Raw genomic sequence first — 21,163 nt, forward strand, 5'->3', positions numbered from 1 at the left:
CCAGAGTAACCAATTCATACCATTAGTACTAAATAATTTTTAAAAATGGGATTGAATTGAACATTATTTAAATAATTCAAATTAGTGATTTAAAGAATAATATTTTAAGGATGATGAGGTGTTCAACTTTATTCTCCCCAATTCCATATCACATAGGGACTTTTCTGTCCATTGCTTCCACGTCCTGCCTATGGTCCTCTTTCCCATGTTTTTCTTAGTTTTACCCGATTGGAAGATAAACCGTTGCCTTCAGAGCAGTTTATAGTCATTTTCCTCACCATGCCTACCTTGGATTTGGTATTAATCTGAATGTTTTTCTTTCTAGTATGACTTCTTTCATTTAGGTAACTTTCCTTTGTTTTTCCATTCACTTTGTACACTTGGGCCATTTTACCTGTTCCTCTTGATGTGGTTTATTATGCAAACATCAAAAATGACCTCCAACAGTATGCCTCCAAAGAACAAGCTAATTCCAATCAGGTTACTGATTGACTAGCCATCAGTAGTCACTTATACAGTGTGCAGAGCACTAGAAAGTGCTGGGTTGAATATGTGGATTTGAATTCAGACTGGATCCCTGGCCCCTACAAATTTCACAATCTTCTGGGAGAAATGGGGGAGAATGGAAGCTGACAAAGGTAATTAAAAGGAACCAAAACAGGAAAAATCATAAAAATCAAACAGTTGAACAGATTTATATAGCAAAAAGTAAAACATTATTTTCAGATCCTTATTTTCCTCACCCCTCCTGAAGCAGCGTAGCGTAGTAGGAAGAGTATGGGCCTGGGAAGACCTGAAGTCTAGTCCTGGCTGTGTCTGCTGAGTATCCTTCGGTGAGTCACTTAACTTCTGTGTCCCCATTTCCTCATCTGTGAAATGAGGATTGAATACCTCCTACTTAGACTGTGAGCCCCATGTGGGACTTGACTAGTATTTGCCCTAGTGCTTAGTACAGTGTTTGGCATATAATAGAAACTTAAATACCATTATTATTATTATTCAGTCATATGAAAATCAGGTGTAATTTTCCCAACTAGAAGGAGAACCCTTTCTTCTTAGAGCCCAGATCTGGGAGGCTGTTCTAATTTCCCTCTTCTAATTGGGCAAATTACTAAATGCCTTTGTGCCTCAGTTTTCTCATCTGTAAGATTGGGATTCATTGTCTGTTCTCCTTCCCCCATAGCCTGTGACCCACATGTGGATAGAGACGGTGTCTGATCAGTTCAAGTTGTATCTACTCTACTACTTTGAATAGCGTTTAACACATAGTAAACATTTAACAAATATCAGTATTAGTACTACTATTAATAATATAATAGTTATATTGGAAATTGGTAAAGTTGCAAAGGGTAATGGAAGAATAATAATTTCAATAGCATGGCATCAGGATCAAAGTACATCTGTAGGCTATGCTATGAAATTTGCTCTGGAGAAAGTATTCAGCTAAATGGTTATATGACTGAAAAAGTGGGAAGCTACATATCCTTTGGCCAGGAAATAACTAATGCCAGAACTTTGGATGGTGCTTTGCCTTCAGTGATAATTCACATCAAAGTATTTGTTAACAGCACCTTGAGAGAGAAGATGGCTATGCCCCAAGAACTTCGGAGCCAGAGATTAATGTAGCATGTTAGAAGGAGTTGAAAATTGTGTATTCATTCATTCATTCAATAGTATTTATTGAGCGCTTACTATGTGCAGAGCACTGTACTAAGCGCTTGGGATGAACAAGTCGGCAACAGATAGAGACAGTCCCTGCCGTTTGACGGGCTTACGGTCTAATCGGGGGAGACGGACAGACAAGAACAATGGCAATAAATAGAGTCGAGGGGAAGAACATCTCGTAAAAACAATGGCAACTAAATAGAATCAAGGCGATGTACAATTCATTAACAAAATAAATAGGGTAATGAAAATATATACAGTTGAGCGGACGAGTACAGTGCTGTGGGGATGGGAAGGGAGAGGTGGAGGAGCAGAGGGAAAAGGGGAAAAAGGGAGTTTAGCTGCGGAGAGGTAAAGGGGGGGTGGCAGAAGGAGTAGAGGGAGAAGAGGAGCTCAGTCTGGGAAGGCCTCTTGGAGGAGGTGAGTTTTAAGTAGGGTTTTGAAGAGGGGAAGAGAATCAGTTTGGCGGAGGTGAGGAGGGAGGGTGTTCCAGGACCGCGGGAGGACGTGGCCCAGGGGTCGACGGCGGGATAGGCGAGACCGAGGGACGGTGAGGAGGTGGGCGGCAGAGGAGCGGAGCGTGCGGGGTGGGCGGTAGAAAGAGAGAAGGGAGGAGAGGTAGGAAGGGGCAAGGTGATGGAGAGCCTTGAAGCCTTGAGTGAGGAGTTTTTGTTTGGAGCGGAGGTTGATAGGCAACCACTGGAGTTGTTTAAGAAGGGGAGTGACATGCCCAGATCGTTTCTGCAGGAAGATGAGCCGGGCAGCGGAGTGAAGAATAGACTGGAGCGGGGCGAGAGAGGAGGAAGGGAGGTCAGAGAGAAGGCTGACACAGTAGTCTAGCCGGGATATAACGAGAGCCTGTAGCAGTAAGGTGCCGTTTGGGTGGAGAGGAAAGGGCGGATCTTGGCGATATTGTAGAGGTGAAACCGGCAGGTCTCGGTAATGGATAGGATGTGTGGGGTGAATGAGAGAGACGAGTCAAGGATGACACCGAGATTGCGGGCCTCAGAGACGGGAAGGATGGTCGTGCCATCCACGGTGATAGAGAAGTCTGGGAGAGGACCGGGTTTGGGAGGGAAGATGAGGAGCTCAGTCTTACTCATGTTGAGTTTTAGGTGGCGGGCGGACATCCAGGTGGAGACATCCCGGAGGCAGGAGGAGATGCGAGCCTGAAGGGAGGGGGAGAGGACAGGGGCGGAGATGTTGATCTGCGTGTCATCTGCGTAGAGATGGTAGTCAAAGCCGTGAGAGCGGATGAGTTCACCGAGGGAGTGAGTGTAAATGGATAACAGAAGAGGGCCAAGAACTGACCCTTGAGGAACTCCAACATTTAAAGGATGGGAGGGGGAGGAGGCTCCAGCGAAGGAGACCGAGAATGACCGGCCAGAGAGGTAAGAGGAGAACCAGGAGAGGACAGAGTCCGTGAAGCCAAGGTGAGATAAGGTATGGAGGAGGAGGGGATGGTCGACAGTGTCAAAGGCAGCAGAGAGGTCAAGGAGGATTAGAATGGAGTAGGAGCCATTGGATTTGGCAAGGAGGAGGTCATGGGTGACCTTAGAGAGAGATGTCTTGCATTTGTTGAGGAACAAAGGAGAGAGAATCCAATGAAAGGATTTGCATTATTGACTACTGCTTGAGTGAATCCCTTTTATCTGTTTTTTTTAAATGGTATTCATTAAGCACTTACCAAGTGCCCAGCACTGTTCTAAGTGCAGGGGTAGATACAAATTAATCAATTTGGACATAATCCTTGTCTTACATGGCTTTGCAGTTTAAGTAGTAGGAAGGGCAAGTATTGAAGCCCCATTTTACAGCTGAAGAAACTGAGGCACAGAGAAGTGACTTACCCAAGGTCACACAGCAGGCAACTAGCAGAACCAATATCATTTATTTCATCCATTTGAGATTTCCTACTTATTTTCCTACTTCATTCCCATTGCCATTCTTTTCTTAAGGATGTGTCCACCTTTCACTTGATTAGAAAAATAGTTGGTGCAAGTAATGAGTCTACCTAGCAATGAATGTCCCTTTCAGAACCATTTATTTTGTCCGGATCTTTAATTTATTTGCAAACCTTTTGTCCTTCAAATAGCCTCAGTTTTTCATCTTATCATATGGGCAAGTAAGGTGTTTCTCGACTTTTTTCCAACAAGTATTTTTGAAATACTGATTCCAGTTTCCCATTTTCCAGCTGAATTGCTGTGATAATCTATTTTGAACTCTCAGATTTGATGAAGGGGAACAGACGATTCCCAGGACATTTCTTTCGTGTTTTCATCCCCAGAGTTTGAATTTCACAATCATTAGGCACATCCTTATGTATACAAACTCTTTTACTTTAAAATGCCTTAGTTCATTATCTGAAAAACCACTGATCTTGCCATCCCTGTTAGAATGTAAGCCTCTTGTGGTAAGGGAATGTGTCACTTCTCTGCTCTGTACTTCCCTAGCACCAATAAAGTACACTGCATTCAATAGTATTTATTGAGCACTTATGTGCAGAGCACTGTACTAAGTGCTTGACCAAGTGGGTGCTCAGTAAATGCTACTACTACATGTCCGTTGCATGTATGCTATTAGCAGGTGCACATTAACATGTTATTTGTCTTACTACTGAAGTAGTTTCTTCATGACCACAACATTTTAAAGGTTTTTTTAATGAGAAATTTTATTTATAGATTTGAATACTTCTGAAGAAAATGATCCCTTCATAATTCATTCTTTGTGCTTTATATTCTTAAATTTTCCCAGGGAAAAAAAGCATTTTAGCAAAGGCATACCTAGCTTTCCATCACCTTTCTCCTTCTTACCTCATCTCCCTTCTCTCCTTCTACATCCCAGCCCACACACACTGCTCCTCTGGTACTAACCTTCTCACGGTGCCTCGATATCTCCTGTCCCGCCATCGAGCCCTGGCCCATATCCTACCTCTGGCCTGAAATGCCCTCCCTTCTCAAATCCACCAAACTACCACACTTCCCCCCCTTCAAAGCCCTACTGAAAGCTCACCTCTTCCAGAAGGTCTTCCCAGACTATGCCCTCCTTTTCCGCTGCTCCTCCTTCCCATCACCCTGACTCACTCCCTTTGCTCTGCCCCCTCACCCCACAGCACTTGTGTATATATGTACATATTTATAATTATAATTCTATTTATTTTTATTAATGATGTGTATGTATGTACTGTTTCGATATGTACTTGTTTTGATGTCTGTCTCCCCCCTTCTAGACTGTGAGCCTATTGTGGGCAGGAATTGTCTCTATTTGTTGCTGAATTATACTTCCCAAGGGCTTAGTACAGTGCTCTGCACACAGTAAACCCTCAATAAATACAATTGAATGAATGAATGAATGAATGAACATGTAGAATGATTAAGGGATACAGTAATGTATGTGTATATAATAGAAGTTGCCTCTGAGTTACAGTTGAGTGCCCTAAATAGTTTAGAGATGGCTACCAGGCAACGATTGCCCATTTCAGCGCATCCACCCCACCTCAGAATTTAAGGAGTCACAATCCCCATTGCACCTGTGACATATCTTCATACTTCATTACTTCTAGCTAGTGTCTATGTCTCCCAGTTAGATTGGAAGCTCCTTGAAGGCAGAGCTGTCATCTACTAATCCTCTTGTACTCTTGCAGAGCACTTCTCCTGGAAGAGAGAAGAGTTTCATAGGCAGCCCTGAAGGAGACTGTGTGGTTGTCGGGGTGGAGTTGCAGGGGTGGAGAAGTGCAAAGAGACAAGGTCGAGACCTGCCTCAAGTGTTAGGGTACCCTTTGATGTCAGCAAGTGCTGATACTGCAGCTTATCTGGGTTAACACTTGGGACCCAGGATTCCCTTTTTTATTTATGTCTCAGCAATACAATCCCTCGGCAGCACACTGGCCCCCTTCAACCACCACCCTTATATGTCTCCCACAACATCCCTGTGATTTTTGTATTCTTGGAGAGGGTTGTTTCAGGATAACTTGGGAGAATCAGATCCTGAAAACTGAGTCATTACACTGGTAGTTCTTATAATAATAAGAGTTAGTGAATATTAATTGAAATTAATATTTTAATGGTGAATATTAATTAAAAGCATTCGCTTTTCACTAAATGATTCCTATATTCCAAAGCACGGAACGTCCCTGTAGACACAAGATAATCAGCTGTCTAGTAATAGAATATGCTGTGGCCACTTTGAGTCAGTATCCAGTTTTAACTCTGTGTCCAAGGCAACATTCCATGGGCCAAATTGAATTTTCCTACCAACTTTATTATGTTGTACTCTTCCAAGTGCTTCGTACAGTGCTCTGCACACAGTAAGTGCTCAATAAATATCATTGATTCTGTTGTCCATGAAAATGAAAACCTTATCCAGATGTTACATTATTACCTGCAGTTGGTACATCACTCAACATGGGGGTGATTTCTGTTGACCTTGGTTCAAAATTGGTAAGGCACTCTTACGATTGAACCACCCTGAATTAAGCGCCAGGATTCCTGTTGAAATTTACCTCTGCGTCCAGACGTTTGATGCAGCCTGACATTCTATCCAAAATGATGGGTCTTGGGAGTGTTGAGTTGTCAAAAGGAGCCTGTGCCTGCCAACGACTGGTATTAAAAGTTTCACGCACCACGTATTCACTTCACATACCCAATGGCTGACTTCAAAATGTCATTCCTAAGTCTCTGCCAGGGTCCGACTGCATTTCACCATCAGTAGACTTCCCTTAGTGGCTTTTCATAATGAACTGTGAAGCATATATATTTCATAAAGATTTGAATAAATCTGCTAGGATATTCATTTCAAATACAATTCCACAATACTCACTGTTAGACTGATTTAAATATTGTTCATCCCAAGATGAAGGAAATGTTAAAATGCTTTCAAGGTAATTTTGGTATATATTTGGCATATGTGTAATTATAATGAAACTTATAAAAACTTCCTTCTAAAATTTATAGAAAAAATTATACGAAAACAGTTTAAATGAAATTGGTGACCATTTTCTTTGAGAACCATTTTTCAAGAGTTTGGACCTGTGTTCTCAGTGAAGAGAAAATTAGCTACTAAATGTCCAAAATTCTATCATTAGAAAAGGTAATTTTTATCCAAGAGGCTTGTGGGCCTAAATTTTTATTCCCTTTTGATAGAAACCTTCAGAGCCTCTAAACTTGTTTCTCCTAGCTCAATTGTATGGTAACATATCTAATTAGTGATCACAAGAATCCATTTCCATTGAGCACTTCTGGTTTTTTTTTTGTTTTGTTTTTTTTTACTTGGTTCGATTAAAACTAATTCCACAGACTAATTGTGGAGTTTTGAGAAATTAAAAGATAAGAAACTCGAGAAACCAACTCTGTTATATTGCACTCTCCAAGTTCTTAATACAGTGCTCTGCACTAGTGGTCAATAAATACCATTGATTGAGAAAGGTCAAAAAAGATTCACAGATGATATATCCATAATACCTTGGGGATATTAGGTGGTAGATCCTTGGCCATGATGACTGATATCAAGGAGGGCATACACTAGATTGTTCCTCTAAACACTCAGTGCCATAGGCAAAGTAAGAATATTTAGCTGGTTCGGCTGGGCATAACTTGATTTGGGATTCAGGCTCTTATGATTTTTTGTTCCACTTTTGTTAGAAAAATGGAAGATTAATGTCAGAAAGAAATGTGAATGTTTTTGGCTGAACTTGATTTTAAAATCCCCTTATTACTTCAATGCCAATAAAATATCAGAACAGTTTGATTTCTGTAGAACAGCTTGATGATGAATGATTTTCAAAGTCCTCATTATGTACTTTTTTAGTCTAAATTTGTTTTCAGTGGAATAAACTAATCGGATCATGCAAGTGCCTGAGATAAAAATAACTATAACCATATTTTAAGTCTATTAATTGGAAAAAAATATTCATGCTCAATTTGTTGAGGAGGGTAACCATGAAAATATAAAGTTGTCCATAAGTTGCCTCTTCTTAGATTGGAAGCCAGAGTTCTAGACACCACAGACATTCATGGTGAAAGTTGGAAAGTATCCTTTGTGCTGAGGGACAGCAGAATGGTCATCTTACCATTGTTTTATCTCAAGGTAATTCTATTATGAAGTTTCAGTAGTTTCCAAAAGTTTCAGTGATTTGAGAAGAGGAGTGCCATACCAGTCAGTAATAGAGCTCTGGAACGATCATTCCCACTATATGCAAGGGCAAATTTAGCTCCATGGATGTCAAGCAAGACAAACATCATGAAGTTCCTCCTAGATAGCTTCTCCCACTGTGGAAGACATCATAATAGGCTGGATGGACCACTGGTTCAACCCAGTGATGGCAGTGCTTGTGCTTTTTATAACCTTGGCTCCTCGTGCTTGCTGTGTGTTCTTGGGCAAGTCACTTAATAACTTTGTTCCTCATTTGCTTCATCTGTAAAATGGGGATTCAATTACCATCTTCCTTAGATTGGAGCCCTGTGCGGGACAGGGGCGATTTGATTATCTTGTATCTTCACCAGCTCTTAGAACAGTGCTTGACACATAGTAAGCACTTAACTATTTTGTGTGCTTACAGTGAAACCATATCACTGACCTGACCTTAACTCATCTGTGAAGGTAGCAAATTCAGGAGGGACCCCAGAGGGGTTGTAAGGCAAAACATCAAAGAAAAAAGGAAAGGCAACATTTTAAACAGGTAAAGCGGAGGCAGCAGCAAAGTCAGACTCTCAGGCAGGGTTTTTTGACTGTCAAATAGCATTTATTGAGTTCTCTGTAGGTTTAGATTTCTCCTTTCATCTGAGAATTATCAAAGGTGATAATTTCTTCAAATTAATAGAGATTCCCAAGAGGTTGAGATCTTCAGAGAAGAGGAGTTTAGAAATAGAATAAGGGTTTTATGTCTCTCTGACTACTGCTCTCCCCAGTGTTTCACATTTCCTTTCTTTGACTTGTATTTCATCCTTCTATACATAGTAAAGTCATTGACCAGTATTTCTTCAAAGTCAAAGAGATTATTTTTAGCATATTCTATTCCAAATCTAAGACTACGCCTCACATATTGTAACAGTCCTACACTATACTCACTTAACCAGTTCGTTGCAGCGCCATTCTGGGTCTAATAATAACAGAGATTGTGATGTTTAAGTGTTTTACTATGAGCCAAGAATTGTGCTAAGCATTGGGTTAGATTAAAATTAATCAGGTGCCACATGGGGCTAAGTAAGAGGGAGAGCACTTCAAGGTAGGAGGGTCTACACTTACAGACAAGAACAGTAAAGACCACTTTCCAACAAGGAAATGTCTCAAGAGCTCACAAACCCTTGGCAAGTAGGTTGCTTTACAAGGAGAAAATATGGTTAACAATACAAATACAGTGTTCAAGATGAATCACACAGACCATTTCATTTTTGCCATTTTTGTTGCTATTTTCTTTTCATTCTAAGAGGCAGATAAAGGTGTACCTTGAATAGGGGAAGTGGATTTGGGAGGAAGGAAACTGAAAATGCACAGGGTGTGGCCACAGGTTTTGAAGGGTGGGGAACTGATTTTAATCCCCAATGCTAGTTCTGGCAAGTTGTTATATTCAGCTGTTTTTCCTGTTTGGTCTTAGAATAGGCCCATTTGTTGGTCTGACCGGTGATTTTTTTTTACCCTCAGGTGTGATCATTATTTCAAGTGAAATAATGCCTATGGACTGTGTGATCTACCCCTCTAGACTGTGAGCTTGTTTTGGACAGGGAGTGTGTTTACTAACTCTGAGAAGGATGTTACCTTGTATGAACTGTAGGTTATTAATTTGATTCATTTCCCTAAGTAAAAACCTAGCTTTGGAGTTGTGTAGATTTCCTAACCATTTTTTCTTTTTTATCTCTTCCTTTGCCTTAACCTTCATGATCTAAATTGTTGGAGGGGGGAGATGCTCCCTCAAAACCAATCAGTAGTATTTAATGAGCACTTACTCTGGGCAAAACAGTGCTAAGTCCTGTGCTAAGTAGTTAGAAGACATGATTCTTGCTTTTGAGGAGCTTACAAGTCTCTGTAGTAAAGCAGTGTAGTCTTTTAGAGGCATTAATTTATCCTTTCGTCAGCCCTACATTCCATTCCAGAGGCATCAACGTTTTAGTGGCATTCAAAGTGAAATTTATGGTTATGCTTTGTATCTTACTAGGACTAAAAGTCTTTTCATTTATGCAAATCATCTTGATTTCTTTCGGAAGGACAAGATGGAGGAAATACAGTTAATTTGTTTCATATAAAATATCGCATCCAATCTTTGCATTTGCTTGGATTGCTTTATATTTAAAAAGTCAGATGTGCTTAAATTGTTGCCTTTGAATCATTCCTGAGCTATTGACCACCATCATTTGAGAAAATAAGTGCTCTCTGTGGAATCCAAATATAAAAATTATTTCTTTAATATAGAATATTTTAACTGTATTTTTTTGATTAATTTTAAAATTAAGTAAAACTGATAATTATGATTTCTGTGATTTGAAATAACACTCTTTTTGAAAGCTCTATGGACAACCTTTATTGTCACTGTTCTTAAAGTGCAGAACCATTGTAATGATTTTGTGCTGCTTGGTGCTTTAAATTTGCTGTTTAAATTTCCTGTGCTTTGTTATCAATACATTGTTTTCTTTGTTAATTATCATTTTGGAAATGCCTAGTCCAAAAAAGCAGCATGGAGAAATGTAGGAGAAACATAGTGAAGCAGCGGAGTAGACGCATTGTGGGTTACTGCATAAAACACAGACCTGGGAATCTGAAGGACCTCAGTCTTTCACAGATTCGCCACATGGGTTGAAGCAGGAATTAACTGGCCCCATTCTCTGTCCCAGAGGAATATTAGTCTTCTTGATGAACTCTTTCTCCCTTTTATTTGTCTATCAAGGCATCATATGACAATAAGCTGTTTCAAGAATACTGTTCAGTTCTGTATTGCCTAACTGGAATTTTTTAGGCGGGATGAGTACTATGTGGGTCAAGGTTGGTGTGGCAGCTTAGTCATCTTTAGAATTATTGTGAACCATAGTGCTTCACTGACTCAGCCAACTGGTTTAAAATGATCAACGTCACTTCTTGGAAATATGCTTCCGTAGTGCTGTTGTCAGCATATAGTGATTGGAGCCGCAATTTGCCTAAGAGGCATTTTTTTGGATTTTGATGTCACTTGGATGTGCTATCAGATGTAGTAGAATCCCTAGTAGGAGGGTTGAACTGTGACCTAACATGGCTCCGCCTCTCCTGTGATTGACCTCTTACTGTCACATGACACAATTTGACTCCAGCCTTGTGGTCCACCCCCTGTGCGCATCCCCTGCAGATGATCTGCTACCCTCCCAGAGCAGCCTCTCTGTCCCCCGAAGGAATGGCAGCCCCTGGTGCTGGGGGAGGCAGAGGGAATATCCTGGGTGGGCAGAATCCCTCTTGAGCAACCCGGATGGAGGTGTTTAGTTTTTTTCTTCCTCCTCTCTGTTCAGGGTGGCCACGGCTGCCCAAATGGGAATTGTGACATGAGCGTGGTAGAGGAAGCAACGGCAACTCTCCCAGCATGGCTGGGAGAGGCCTGGCTAAGGCAGCCCAGGTTGGGATTTCCTCCTACCCTCGCCAAGGGGGTCAGCTCTGGGGGAGAGGTCCATAGCAGGGCACATGCTCCCTGGTCCGCTGCCCGCCCCCACCATCTAGCATCCCTGGACAGACTCCTTATTCTTCCCCACTGCCCGTGCCTTGGGGGGTCAGCTCTGAGGAAGAGATACACAAGGCACACTCTGTCTGGTCTGCTGCCCACCTCCACAATCCACATGCATCCCTGGACAGGCTCTGTGCCTTCACCCCACCCTGGTTCATGCCACTGGGGTCAGTTTCAGGGAAGAGCCCTGGTAATAAAGTACATGCTTGCCAGTCTTTTCCCCAGCCCCACAATCCAAGTATTTGTCCCTTGTTCCCTGCCTTGGGGGCTAGCTCCAGAGAAAAATCACCTCTCTCTTCTCCAGCACTGCCCCTCGGTCTCAAAAGCTGGCAAACTAGTAATTTAAACTAAGACAATCATTCAGGAGCCATTATGAACCATGGCTTTATGGATCATCTTGAAGGGTTTCACCCAAATGATGGTCCGTAGCACAAAAGGTGCCCATCCATCAAGTTCTCCAGGACTTCAGGATACCTGTAGGCTGTTGAACTGGAAGAGTCTTCTAACTCAAAGCCCTAAAAACCTGCTTATAGTTTCCATGTCAAGAAATTATTTCTATAAATCCAACTACAGTCTCTCCTACTTTAAATATGATCCCATTCCCTCTCTTTTTGGCCCTCAGTAGATATGGAGAACAACTGTCCAACATCTTTATAAAAAGTGTGTGTGCATGTGTGTGTAGTGAAGATGGTTATTCTCAATCTATCACTAGGTGAAAAAAACCCATTTTCTCTACCATCCTCTCATAGAACCTATTTTCTATTCCTTTAAGTCAATTTTCTTCATTCTGTTATGGCCTCACTCCATCTTCATATACTTTTAGATTGGTCATAAGTGGACACAGTACTCTAATAAAAGCCTGGCAAGTTCTGAATAATAATAATAATGTTGGTATTTGTTAAGCGCTTACTATGTGCAGAGCACTGTTCTAAGCGCTGGGGGAGACACGGGGGAATCAGGTTGTCCCACATGGGGCTCACAATCTTAATCCCCATTTTACAGATGAGGTAACTGAGGCCCAGAGAAGTTAAGTGACTTGCCCACAGTCACACAGCTGACAAGTGGCAGAGCTGGGATTCGAACTCATGACCTCTGACTCCAAAGCCCATGCTCTTTCCAGTGAGCCACGCTGCTTCTCTATTGTGGAACAGTATCTTCCTGACTCTTCTAGTTTGCTTCATTCGAATAGCATTTTAATTTTTAATGGCATCCCTGCATTGAAAACGAGTAGTTTGTGGGCAACTATGAACACCTAGATTTTTTTTTTTCCTGCTGTACTGGTGGCAAAGCAAAGGGCCAAACCAGATGGTGCTGAAATATTATGTAGAAATATTACAAATTAGGTAACATTATGAAGTTACATACCGTGAGACAGCGTAATGTTGTCTAAGGACCAAGCATTCAAGTGTAATGCAGGATTAGAAAAAATAGTATACGTTGCTTTTAGTCTTGCGCTATTCATTTTAAAACAATTCTTATTGTAAGGAAAGCTTGAAATGGAGGGTTATTAATATAGTGTTGTGTGGATTTTTCTTTTCAAGACCTTCAGTTTCCAATGATGTAGAGTGAGATCCCTTAAATATCTAAACAGACATAAGCCCAAGCAAATAAAATAAAAATAGCTGATATAGAAAGTGGAAGGATACATTTAATTATAATACTTTTCTTTATCAAGCTCATTCACAACTTGACATTTTCTAAAGAACTTTTCTATAACCCCTCCCCCCCCCACAAATTTTCCATTACAAGGCAATTAAAAGTAGATTTCTTACTCTTTTTGGTTTTGAGCTCTTTTTTTTTGAAGTTTGATTAAGAGCTTTCATTTCTAAGAGTGGGAAAAGAGAAAAATTGAAAGAATCCCTTTACCAACTACGTGTGATTTTTTTTTTTGTTTTGTTTTTGTTTTTTAGGAGCTGGTGAATCAGGAAAGAGCACAATTGTCAAACAAATGAAGTAAGTGCAAATGAAAACATTTAGAAATATATGGTCTGCAACATTGTGCTTTGCATGCATGCTTTCAGTCAAGGAAGTAAATGTTCTTTTTCTTTCCTCTCTCAGAATTATCCATGAGGCTGGTTATTCAGAAGAAGAATGTAAACAGTACAAAGCCGTGGTCTACAGTAACACAATTCAGTCTATTATTGCTATTATTAGGGCAATGGGAAGGTTGAAGATAGATTTCGGGGACTCGGCTAGGGCGGTAAGTATGGAAGTTAATTTGGACAGTAATGAGGAGTAGACTCTCAATCAATCAATGGTATTATTTGAGCGCTTACTATGTACATAGCGTATGTTCTAAGCACTCGGGAGAGTACAATACAAGAGAATTAGCAGATAATTTCCCTGCTCAGAATTTGCTGCAATAACATTCTGCATTAAGTTGAAAGACCGCTGTCATCTGTAAATCCTGGCTAGAAGCGGGGGTGGTCAGGTAGGAAGAGAATAAGATTTGGCAATGAAAACTGAAAAGGAATGGATGTTGGGTGAATTGATGTTTGTGCACTCTGAGGCTGGTAGCTTTGAAGTAAGAGGTAAGTAGCTTATCCTACCACTGCAGTTCCTTTGCTGTAGGTTCTGTGCTTTGGCATGATGACAGCCTGTTAATTCTGGAAACTCCAGAATTATTTCTCTGATCCACAAACTTTTGGAACATCCTTGACAGTCATCAGGAAGCTTCTAGATGCTGATGCTTCTATGCTTGAAGAATGCCAGAAGATTACAGACCACAGGGGAGGGGAGCCCACCATAGTTTACAGATGATTGATCCAGGGTGAAAAGAAAAACTAAAACTAAGGAACTGCACCAGTCCATCTGCCCTCAAAGACAAAGAAACAAAAACGGTTCCTGAATGCCACTGTCTACAGCATACTTCTGTTAGAAGAAAACCAAGGAGGCACAACTTTTTGGAGGTTACCAGGAGATCAAGTGTCATCATTAAGCATTTAAAAACAAAGGTCTACAGAGTAGAGACAGTGTCCAGCCCTCTATATGGCTTTGAGACTTAATCCTGAAATACCATATTTAGTTTCCAAAAGCCACACTTCATATTTAAATGGCAAATCAAATTACAGATCATGAAGACCTGCAACTTTAGCCAGTTCCATCAAAGAATCAGTGAAGCAGCTTAAAGAAGCAGCATGGTCTAGTGGATGGAGCCTGGGCCTGGGAGTCAGAAAGACCTGGTTTCTAATCCCGGCTCTGCCACTTGTTTGTGGGCAACTCACTTCACTTATCTGTGCCTCACTTCATTTGTAAAATGGGGATTAAGACTGTGAGCCCCATGTGGGACAGGGACTGTGTCCAAAGTAATTAGCTTTTGTCTACCCCAATGCTTAGTACAGTGCCTGGCATTGAATAAGCACTTAGCACTGCTTTTTTTTTTAATGGATGTGTTAAGTGCCATATAGATACGGTCATTTGGACCTGTTGATTCAGTTATTTTATTGAGCACTTACTCTGTGCAGAACATTGTACTAAGCATTTGGACAGTACAGTTTGTCAACAGGTAGAGACAATCCCTACCCAACAACATGTGTGGTACGAGGGATACTTCTGAAGAGTGATTTGCATTGTGGTGAGTGTAAGGTAGGCTGATGGATGAAGAGTATGTTAGCGTAGCTGTGGAGTGCTGGCAAAGACAGGTCATTGAGATGGGAAAAAATCACAGGTGGAGGAATTGAAATTACTTCCAAACATAAACCTGTATATAACTAATTTGGTTTTCATGTATGTAAATCAAGGAAAGATGTATTTTCCATCCCCAAATAGAAAACGAGTGCTAATCATCATTACGAATACATTGAAAAATGGAATATGTTCTCATAGTTGAGTAGCCTCTCTGAACCGTGTATCTCTATAATGTTAGGTAGTGATATTTCTTGAAAATAATATTTCAGTGGCCTCATCATTAGGGTAATACTTTTTTTATGGTGTTTGTTGAGTTTACTCTGCCAGGAACTGTTCTAAGCTCTGGGTAGATACAAGCTAATCAGTTTGAACACGGTCCATGTCTCACATGGGCCTCACAGTCTTAATCCCCATTCTACCTATAAGGGAATTGATGCACAAAAAAGTGAAATGACTTGCCCAGGGTCTAGAGCAGACGAGTCTCTGAACTGCGATTAGAACACAGCTCCTTCTGACTCCCAGACCTGTGTTCTATCCATTAGGCTACACTGTTGCTTTCCCTAAATCACCGGAGATTTTTGCACTAAAAATCCCTGAAAATGCTGTTTTTGGAGATGATTTGTTTGGCTGTACTTTTGTTTGGGTGTACTTGAGACTCATTACCCAGCTTCTCAAAAGTCACACCTGAAGCACATTATCATATAGAAATCTCATAGACTTATTCATTGCCTGGTCATAAATTTGAAGTCAAAGTTCTTAATAGAAAATGTGTTCTTGATGGTTGGAGCTTTGGCTTCATTTTCAAAGTGAATGAATTAATCAAAGCTTTGTGAAAGGCACCTTTATGAAATCCATGTATGTAAAGCCTCCTTAAGGATAAGGTACGCATAATGAAGTATTTCATAATGAACTTTTGGAACATCCTTGACAGTCATCAGGAAGCTTCTAGATGCTGATGCTTCCATGCTTGAAGAATGCCAGAAGATTACATGTATGTATCCATGTATGTAAAGCCTCCTTAAGGATAAGGTACGCATAATGAAGTATGAATTTTACCCCATTTGAACTCCAAATCAGAAGATTCCATATTTAAAGATGGACAGATCTTGTTTCATCTGGAGTTTGATGCAAAGACTTTTGATATGGTCTGCAATGTTTTGATTTAGACAGCTTCTAATGAATAAACCTTATTAATGATCAAAACCAAAGGGACTTCTTGCAACTATTTGAAACCTTAGCAGTGTTCCCCCAATTAGACTCAATCTTATGAGCTAGTTTAGAAGCTGGGTAAAGTAATATTCCCATATATTCCCACCAATTTTAGGGTAAAGTATTATCCATTAAAGAACCCATAATTAATAGATAATACTTTACCCTAAAATTGGTGGGAATATATGGAGTAGTGGGATTATTGTGGATTCTGGAGGTGATTTTATTTTTGTTTCTTAAATCCAAGAACACAGCCTCAAGGGCATCTTATATTTTTACATGTCAAAGGACTTCTCCTAGATGGTAGTGGATTGCCAGCAGTTGACTTGGGTTCACTAAAAAAGGAAAAATATGCTTGAGTATATTTTCCCCATTCCAAAAGAGTTGATTTGCTTTCATAGACTACTGCTTCTGAGAAAATGTTGCTAAGTTTCACAACTGGAAGTATTTTCTTACCATATTTGATAGGTTTATTCTCCCTTTGCCTTTTTCCCTTACACCATGTCTCTTTTCCTAAATAGCAAAGAAAGTTTTTTCCACATGTCCCTATTTTGATTGCTATTTTAGACTTTCTGCTTAACAGAGGTAATTAGGTACCAGTTTCTAATGAGATTAGGAGGAGAACTACATCCTGCCTAAATTTTTTGATTCTTGAAATTGGAATGTGCCACTCACCATTTTTATTTGTCCTGTGCAAGTATGCTGTACTGATTTCAAGAAATTTCTAAATTACTTTAAATACACCCATCCCATTAGAATTTATGTATGTATTGTATTTTTTTTTTACTGTCCTAATTGTCCATTAGGTTGAAAGTTCCCTGAGGGCAGGGATCCTATCTAGTAACTAAACCCTATTGTACTCTCCCAGTTAGTGAAGTGTTCTGCTCAGCCCAGTGAATACTACTGATTGACTGACTAAAACATCCATATCACGTTGCTGTGCACTGAGGCATATTTGTATCCCTGTTCAGGTAAATAAAATCTATTTAGACTGTGAGCCAGTTATTGGGCAGGGATTGTCTCTATCTGTTGCCGAATTATACATTCTAAGTGCTTAGTACAGTGCTTTGCACATACTAAGCTCTCAATAAATACTAATGAATGAAATCCAATAAATTAATACAAACCAAAATTATCAAATGAATGAGCTGATTTAGAAACTTCTGAGTGATTGTTATAAACTGAGGAATTAAATTGAATGACAGGAATTTGACAAACTGTGAACATGGTGATTTGAGTGAGGTGTTTAAGATTAAATCTTTTTTGTGGCAGTGACAACCAAATTCATAAAATTACTCTTGGTATTTAAATTTCAGTAATGGTATAAGAGAAGCTGAAAGTTATTGTAAATTTTTGTAACAAACGTATATTTTTTATGTATGTAGTCTGCTTCTGCAGAGAAGCAGCGTGGCTCAGTGGAAAGAGCATGGGCTTGGGAGTAAGGGGTCATGGGTTCAAATCCTGGATCAGCCGGTTGTCAGCTGTGTGACTTTGGGCAAGTCACTTAGCTTCTCTGTGCCTCAGTTACCTCATCTGTAAAATGGGGATTAAGACTCTGAGCCCCACATGGGTCAACTTGATCACCCTGTATCCTCCCCAGCACTTAGAACAGTGCTTTGCAATAGTATGTGCTTAATAAATGCCATTATTATCATTATTATTATTATTATTTCCCTATCATATTTTTGCTAGAAAATTTAATTTTTTTATTTGACTTCTTTTCAACGTGTACCATGATTTTCCCCAAGGATTGCAAACCAAGACAGAGCTAAGAAGATTTACTTCATTTAAAGTGTAATTTCCTAAAAGTATAGGATAAAAGATTACAAAATAATAATTAGAATGAGGCAAAGTTATTTTTTTTAAAGACTTTTTTTATAAAAAGGTTTAGAACCTGTACCATCCAGCTATTAGTTACATATGTAACTAATGAGAAGCAGAGTGACCTAATGGAAGGAGTATGGGGCCTGAGAGTCAGAGGACATGGATTCTAATTCTGGTTCTGCCATTTCAATGCTGAATAACCTTGGGCAGTCACTTTGTAATTTAATTTTTTATGGTATTAATTAAGCACTTACTATGTGCTAGATAATTAGGTTGGACACAGTCCATGTCCCACATGGGACTCACAGTCTTATTCCCCATTTTGCAGATGAAGTACTGAGGCACAGAGAAATTAAGTGACCTGCCTGAGGTGACACAGCAGACAAGTGGTGGGGCTGGGATTCTAACTCAGGTCCCTCTGACTCCTAAGCCTGTGCCCTATCCTCTAAACCATGCGGCTTCTTAAATTTTCTGTGCCTGGCACGTGGAAAGCACTTGGACAGATACCATTAAAAAAGGTAACAATACAAACCATAAAATAGTGCCCTCTAAATGCCTGGAATTGTAACCACACCTTCCAGACTTACAGATATTAAAAAGGGTGACAACATTATCCTGAGTTGTATTTTTCTAAGTATAGTGCTTTCTCCCATATGCCAATGCCTAGCTTTGTGTTGTAAGATCTTTAGTGGAAGGGACATTTCATTGTAACTTCCCTGTACATAGTAGACTAGAATGCACTCTAATTTTCATGTTTTCTTTGGAGGGTTTTTGTTGATTTGAGGAATGGAAGATGCTTCTATTTTTCATCAAGAATAAAGGGAGGACAATATGCATTCCTATTATTTTTCCTTCTGATCATTTCCCTATTGTCATGTTTTCATTTCTGTGTTTTCTGTGAGCAGGACGATGCTCGGCAACTCTTCGTCCTTGCAGGAGCGGCTGAGGAGGGTTTTATGACAGCCGAACTTGCAGGTGTCATCAAGAGGTTGTGGAATGATAGTGGTGTTCAAGCATGTTTTAATAGATCCCGGGAGTATCAGCTCAATGATTCTGCAGCCTAGTAAGTATTCCTACCATCTGAATGAAAGCTTTATAAGTAACTAATGCAAAAGTCAGATGTGCTCCAAACTCAGCATTATATTGCTGGATAGACAAAACAATATCATCTCTCAACCTATAAATGGCTCCAGTGAACTTTAAGCCCTATTATATTTTGTCCATATGTTGCATGGTCAATATTTCTTCCTATGAGCTAGGATGTGGCTGTAGAGATTGATGGAAAAAAATAAGCGTGGATAGGTTCTTAAGACATTTTCAAGGATGTAGGCCCTGGGTGAAAAATTGAACTAATCTATCACTTTCCTTAAAAATAGATGATACTTATCTATGGTGTTCTTTTTTCATAATGTGGGGGCTGCATTCATGAAAATCCCTCATAAAGGAGAATTTATATTCTAAGTCCCCCGATGTCTAATTCTGCATCTATGCATGCAGTCGTTTCTTCTAAAACTACGATTCACTGTGTCCAAACAGGCTCGCTGTTGGAAGAATGCTCCCTAATTCTGCAGTCTCATTATTCTAGCCAAAACTCAGAGTGTAAGCATATGTGATGACAGGAGTGAGGGTATTCATTTTTCATTTGGCTTATGATGTGGAAGTTTTAGCCTGATAGATTTAGACAGCTGCTCAGCATTCAAGACCCAGAAATTCAGTTATAATAATGGTAGTATTTTTTAAGCGCTTGGCATTGGATAGGTTGGTATAAAGGAACTTAATTATATTGAAGTCTTGATATATAGCTCTGTAATTGTTCCTGTACACAAAAACCTGAAACTCAATTTCCATCTTTTTTCCACGTGCGGTGGAATTTTTTGTAAATAAGTTGCATTTTTATGATTTTCTATCTTCGAATTCAAAATATACACCATTATTAAGCTTTGTTTCTAATGGTTTTGATCTACAAAACATTCTTTGAAAAAGAACTTGGATATGTTCTAAACGTCCATATTAGTTTCGTGACAAGTGCTAAGGTTCTTTTAATGAACAATAACATTTTTTCTAAAGGACTTCTTTAATTTGAGCACTTCTTTGCTTAGGAACCCATGAGCTTCATTACCATAATAATCAATCAGTGGTATTTGAATGCTTGCTGCATGCAGAGCAGTGTTCTAAGTGCTTGGGAAAGTAAAATACAACAGAGTTGGTAGAAGGTGGACAGAAGGCAGTGAAGCCTAAAGGAAAGCACACAGTAAATAATAAATATGGTTGATTAATTGAAGGCATATACAGAACTGGGGTTAGGAGACCCAGATTCTAATCTCAGCTTTTCCATTGGCCTGCTGTGGAAATTCCATTGACTGTGGAAATGTCACTGGCCTGTTAGTTTCTTCCATCTACAAAATGGGAATAAAATGCCTGCTCTCCCTCTTTCTAGGATGGAACACGCCATGTGTTTGATTTGATCATCTTATGTGTCTCCAAGTTCTTAGTACATAGTAAGAACTTAATAAATAACATTGGTAAACAATTTTAAAAGCTTTACTTCTCATAGTTTTTATTTTTCCACCACTGTATTTACTTTTTATTTCACAGAGCTTATATCAAATTAAGGCAGTGGAAAGCCTTCCAGGAGCTTGCACCTGGACGTCTGGATTTCTTCTGTTCCTTGAAACTCTTTCCAATTAATTTTATGGACTATCCTCATACTTGGGCTGCCTTAGGTATAACTCATCCTGAATAGTGTGTCCACACTCAAGATTCCATCCTTCTGCAAAAGCTTCTTATCTTGGTCCCCTTTGTGGGTTTGAGTAGTAAACATTCATTTTTATTATTTTTTTTTAAATTTCAGCTACTTGAATGACTTGGACAGGATAGCACAAAACAGTTATATTCCAACTCAGCAAGATGTTCTCAGAACTAGAGTGAAAACAACAGGAATAGTGGAAACACATTTTACTTTCAAGGATCTTCATTTTAAGTGAGTAATAAACTGTATGTAAAAGTATTGACTGCATTTTTTTTGCCAAAGAGTTAGAACTTTATATGAAGGACAGCAGGGTAAGCTCCTTCAGTCAGTCAATCAGTCAGTCACCTTTATTGAGTGCTTAATGTGTGCAGAGCACTGTACTGAGCACTTGGGAGAGTATAATAGACATATCCCCTGCT

At 39.7% G+C, this 21,163-nt stretch overlaps 1 protein-coding gene across 1 annotated transcript in view; it reads left to right on the plus strand.

Annotated features, from left to right (window-relative positions):
• GNAI1 (G protein subunit alpha i1) overlaps window positions 1–21,163 on the plus strand; it is a 64,488-nt gene that overhangs the window by 30,574 nt on the left and 12,751 nt on the right. The window contains 4 exon segments of the mRNA XM_029077868.1: window positions 13,246–13,288; window positions 13,394–13,535; window positions 18,901–19,058; window positions 20,847–20,975. Of these exon segments, the coding sequence (XP_028933701.1) occupies window positions 13,246–13,288; window positions 13,394–13,535; window positions 18,901–19,058; window positions 20,847–20,975 (472 nt within the window).

The sequence above is a fragment of the Ornithorhynchus anatinus genome, chromosome 13 (genome assembly GCF_004115215.2).
Source record: "Ornithorhynchus anatinus isolate Pmale09 chromosome 13, mOrnAna1.pri.v4, whole genome shotgun sequence".
Lineage (NCBI taxonomy): Eukaryota > Metazoa > Chordata > Mammalia > Monotremata > Ornithorhynchidae > Ornithorhynchus > Ornithorhynchus anatinus.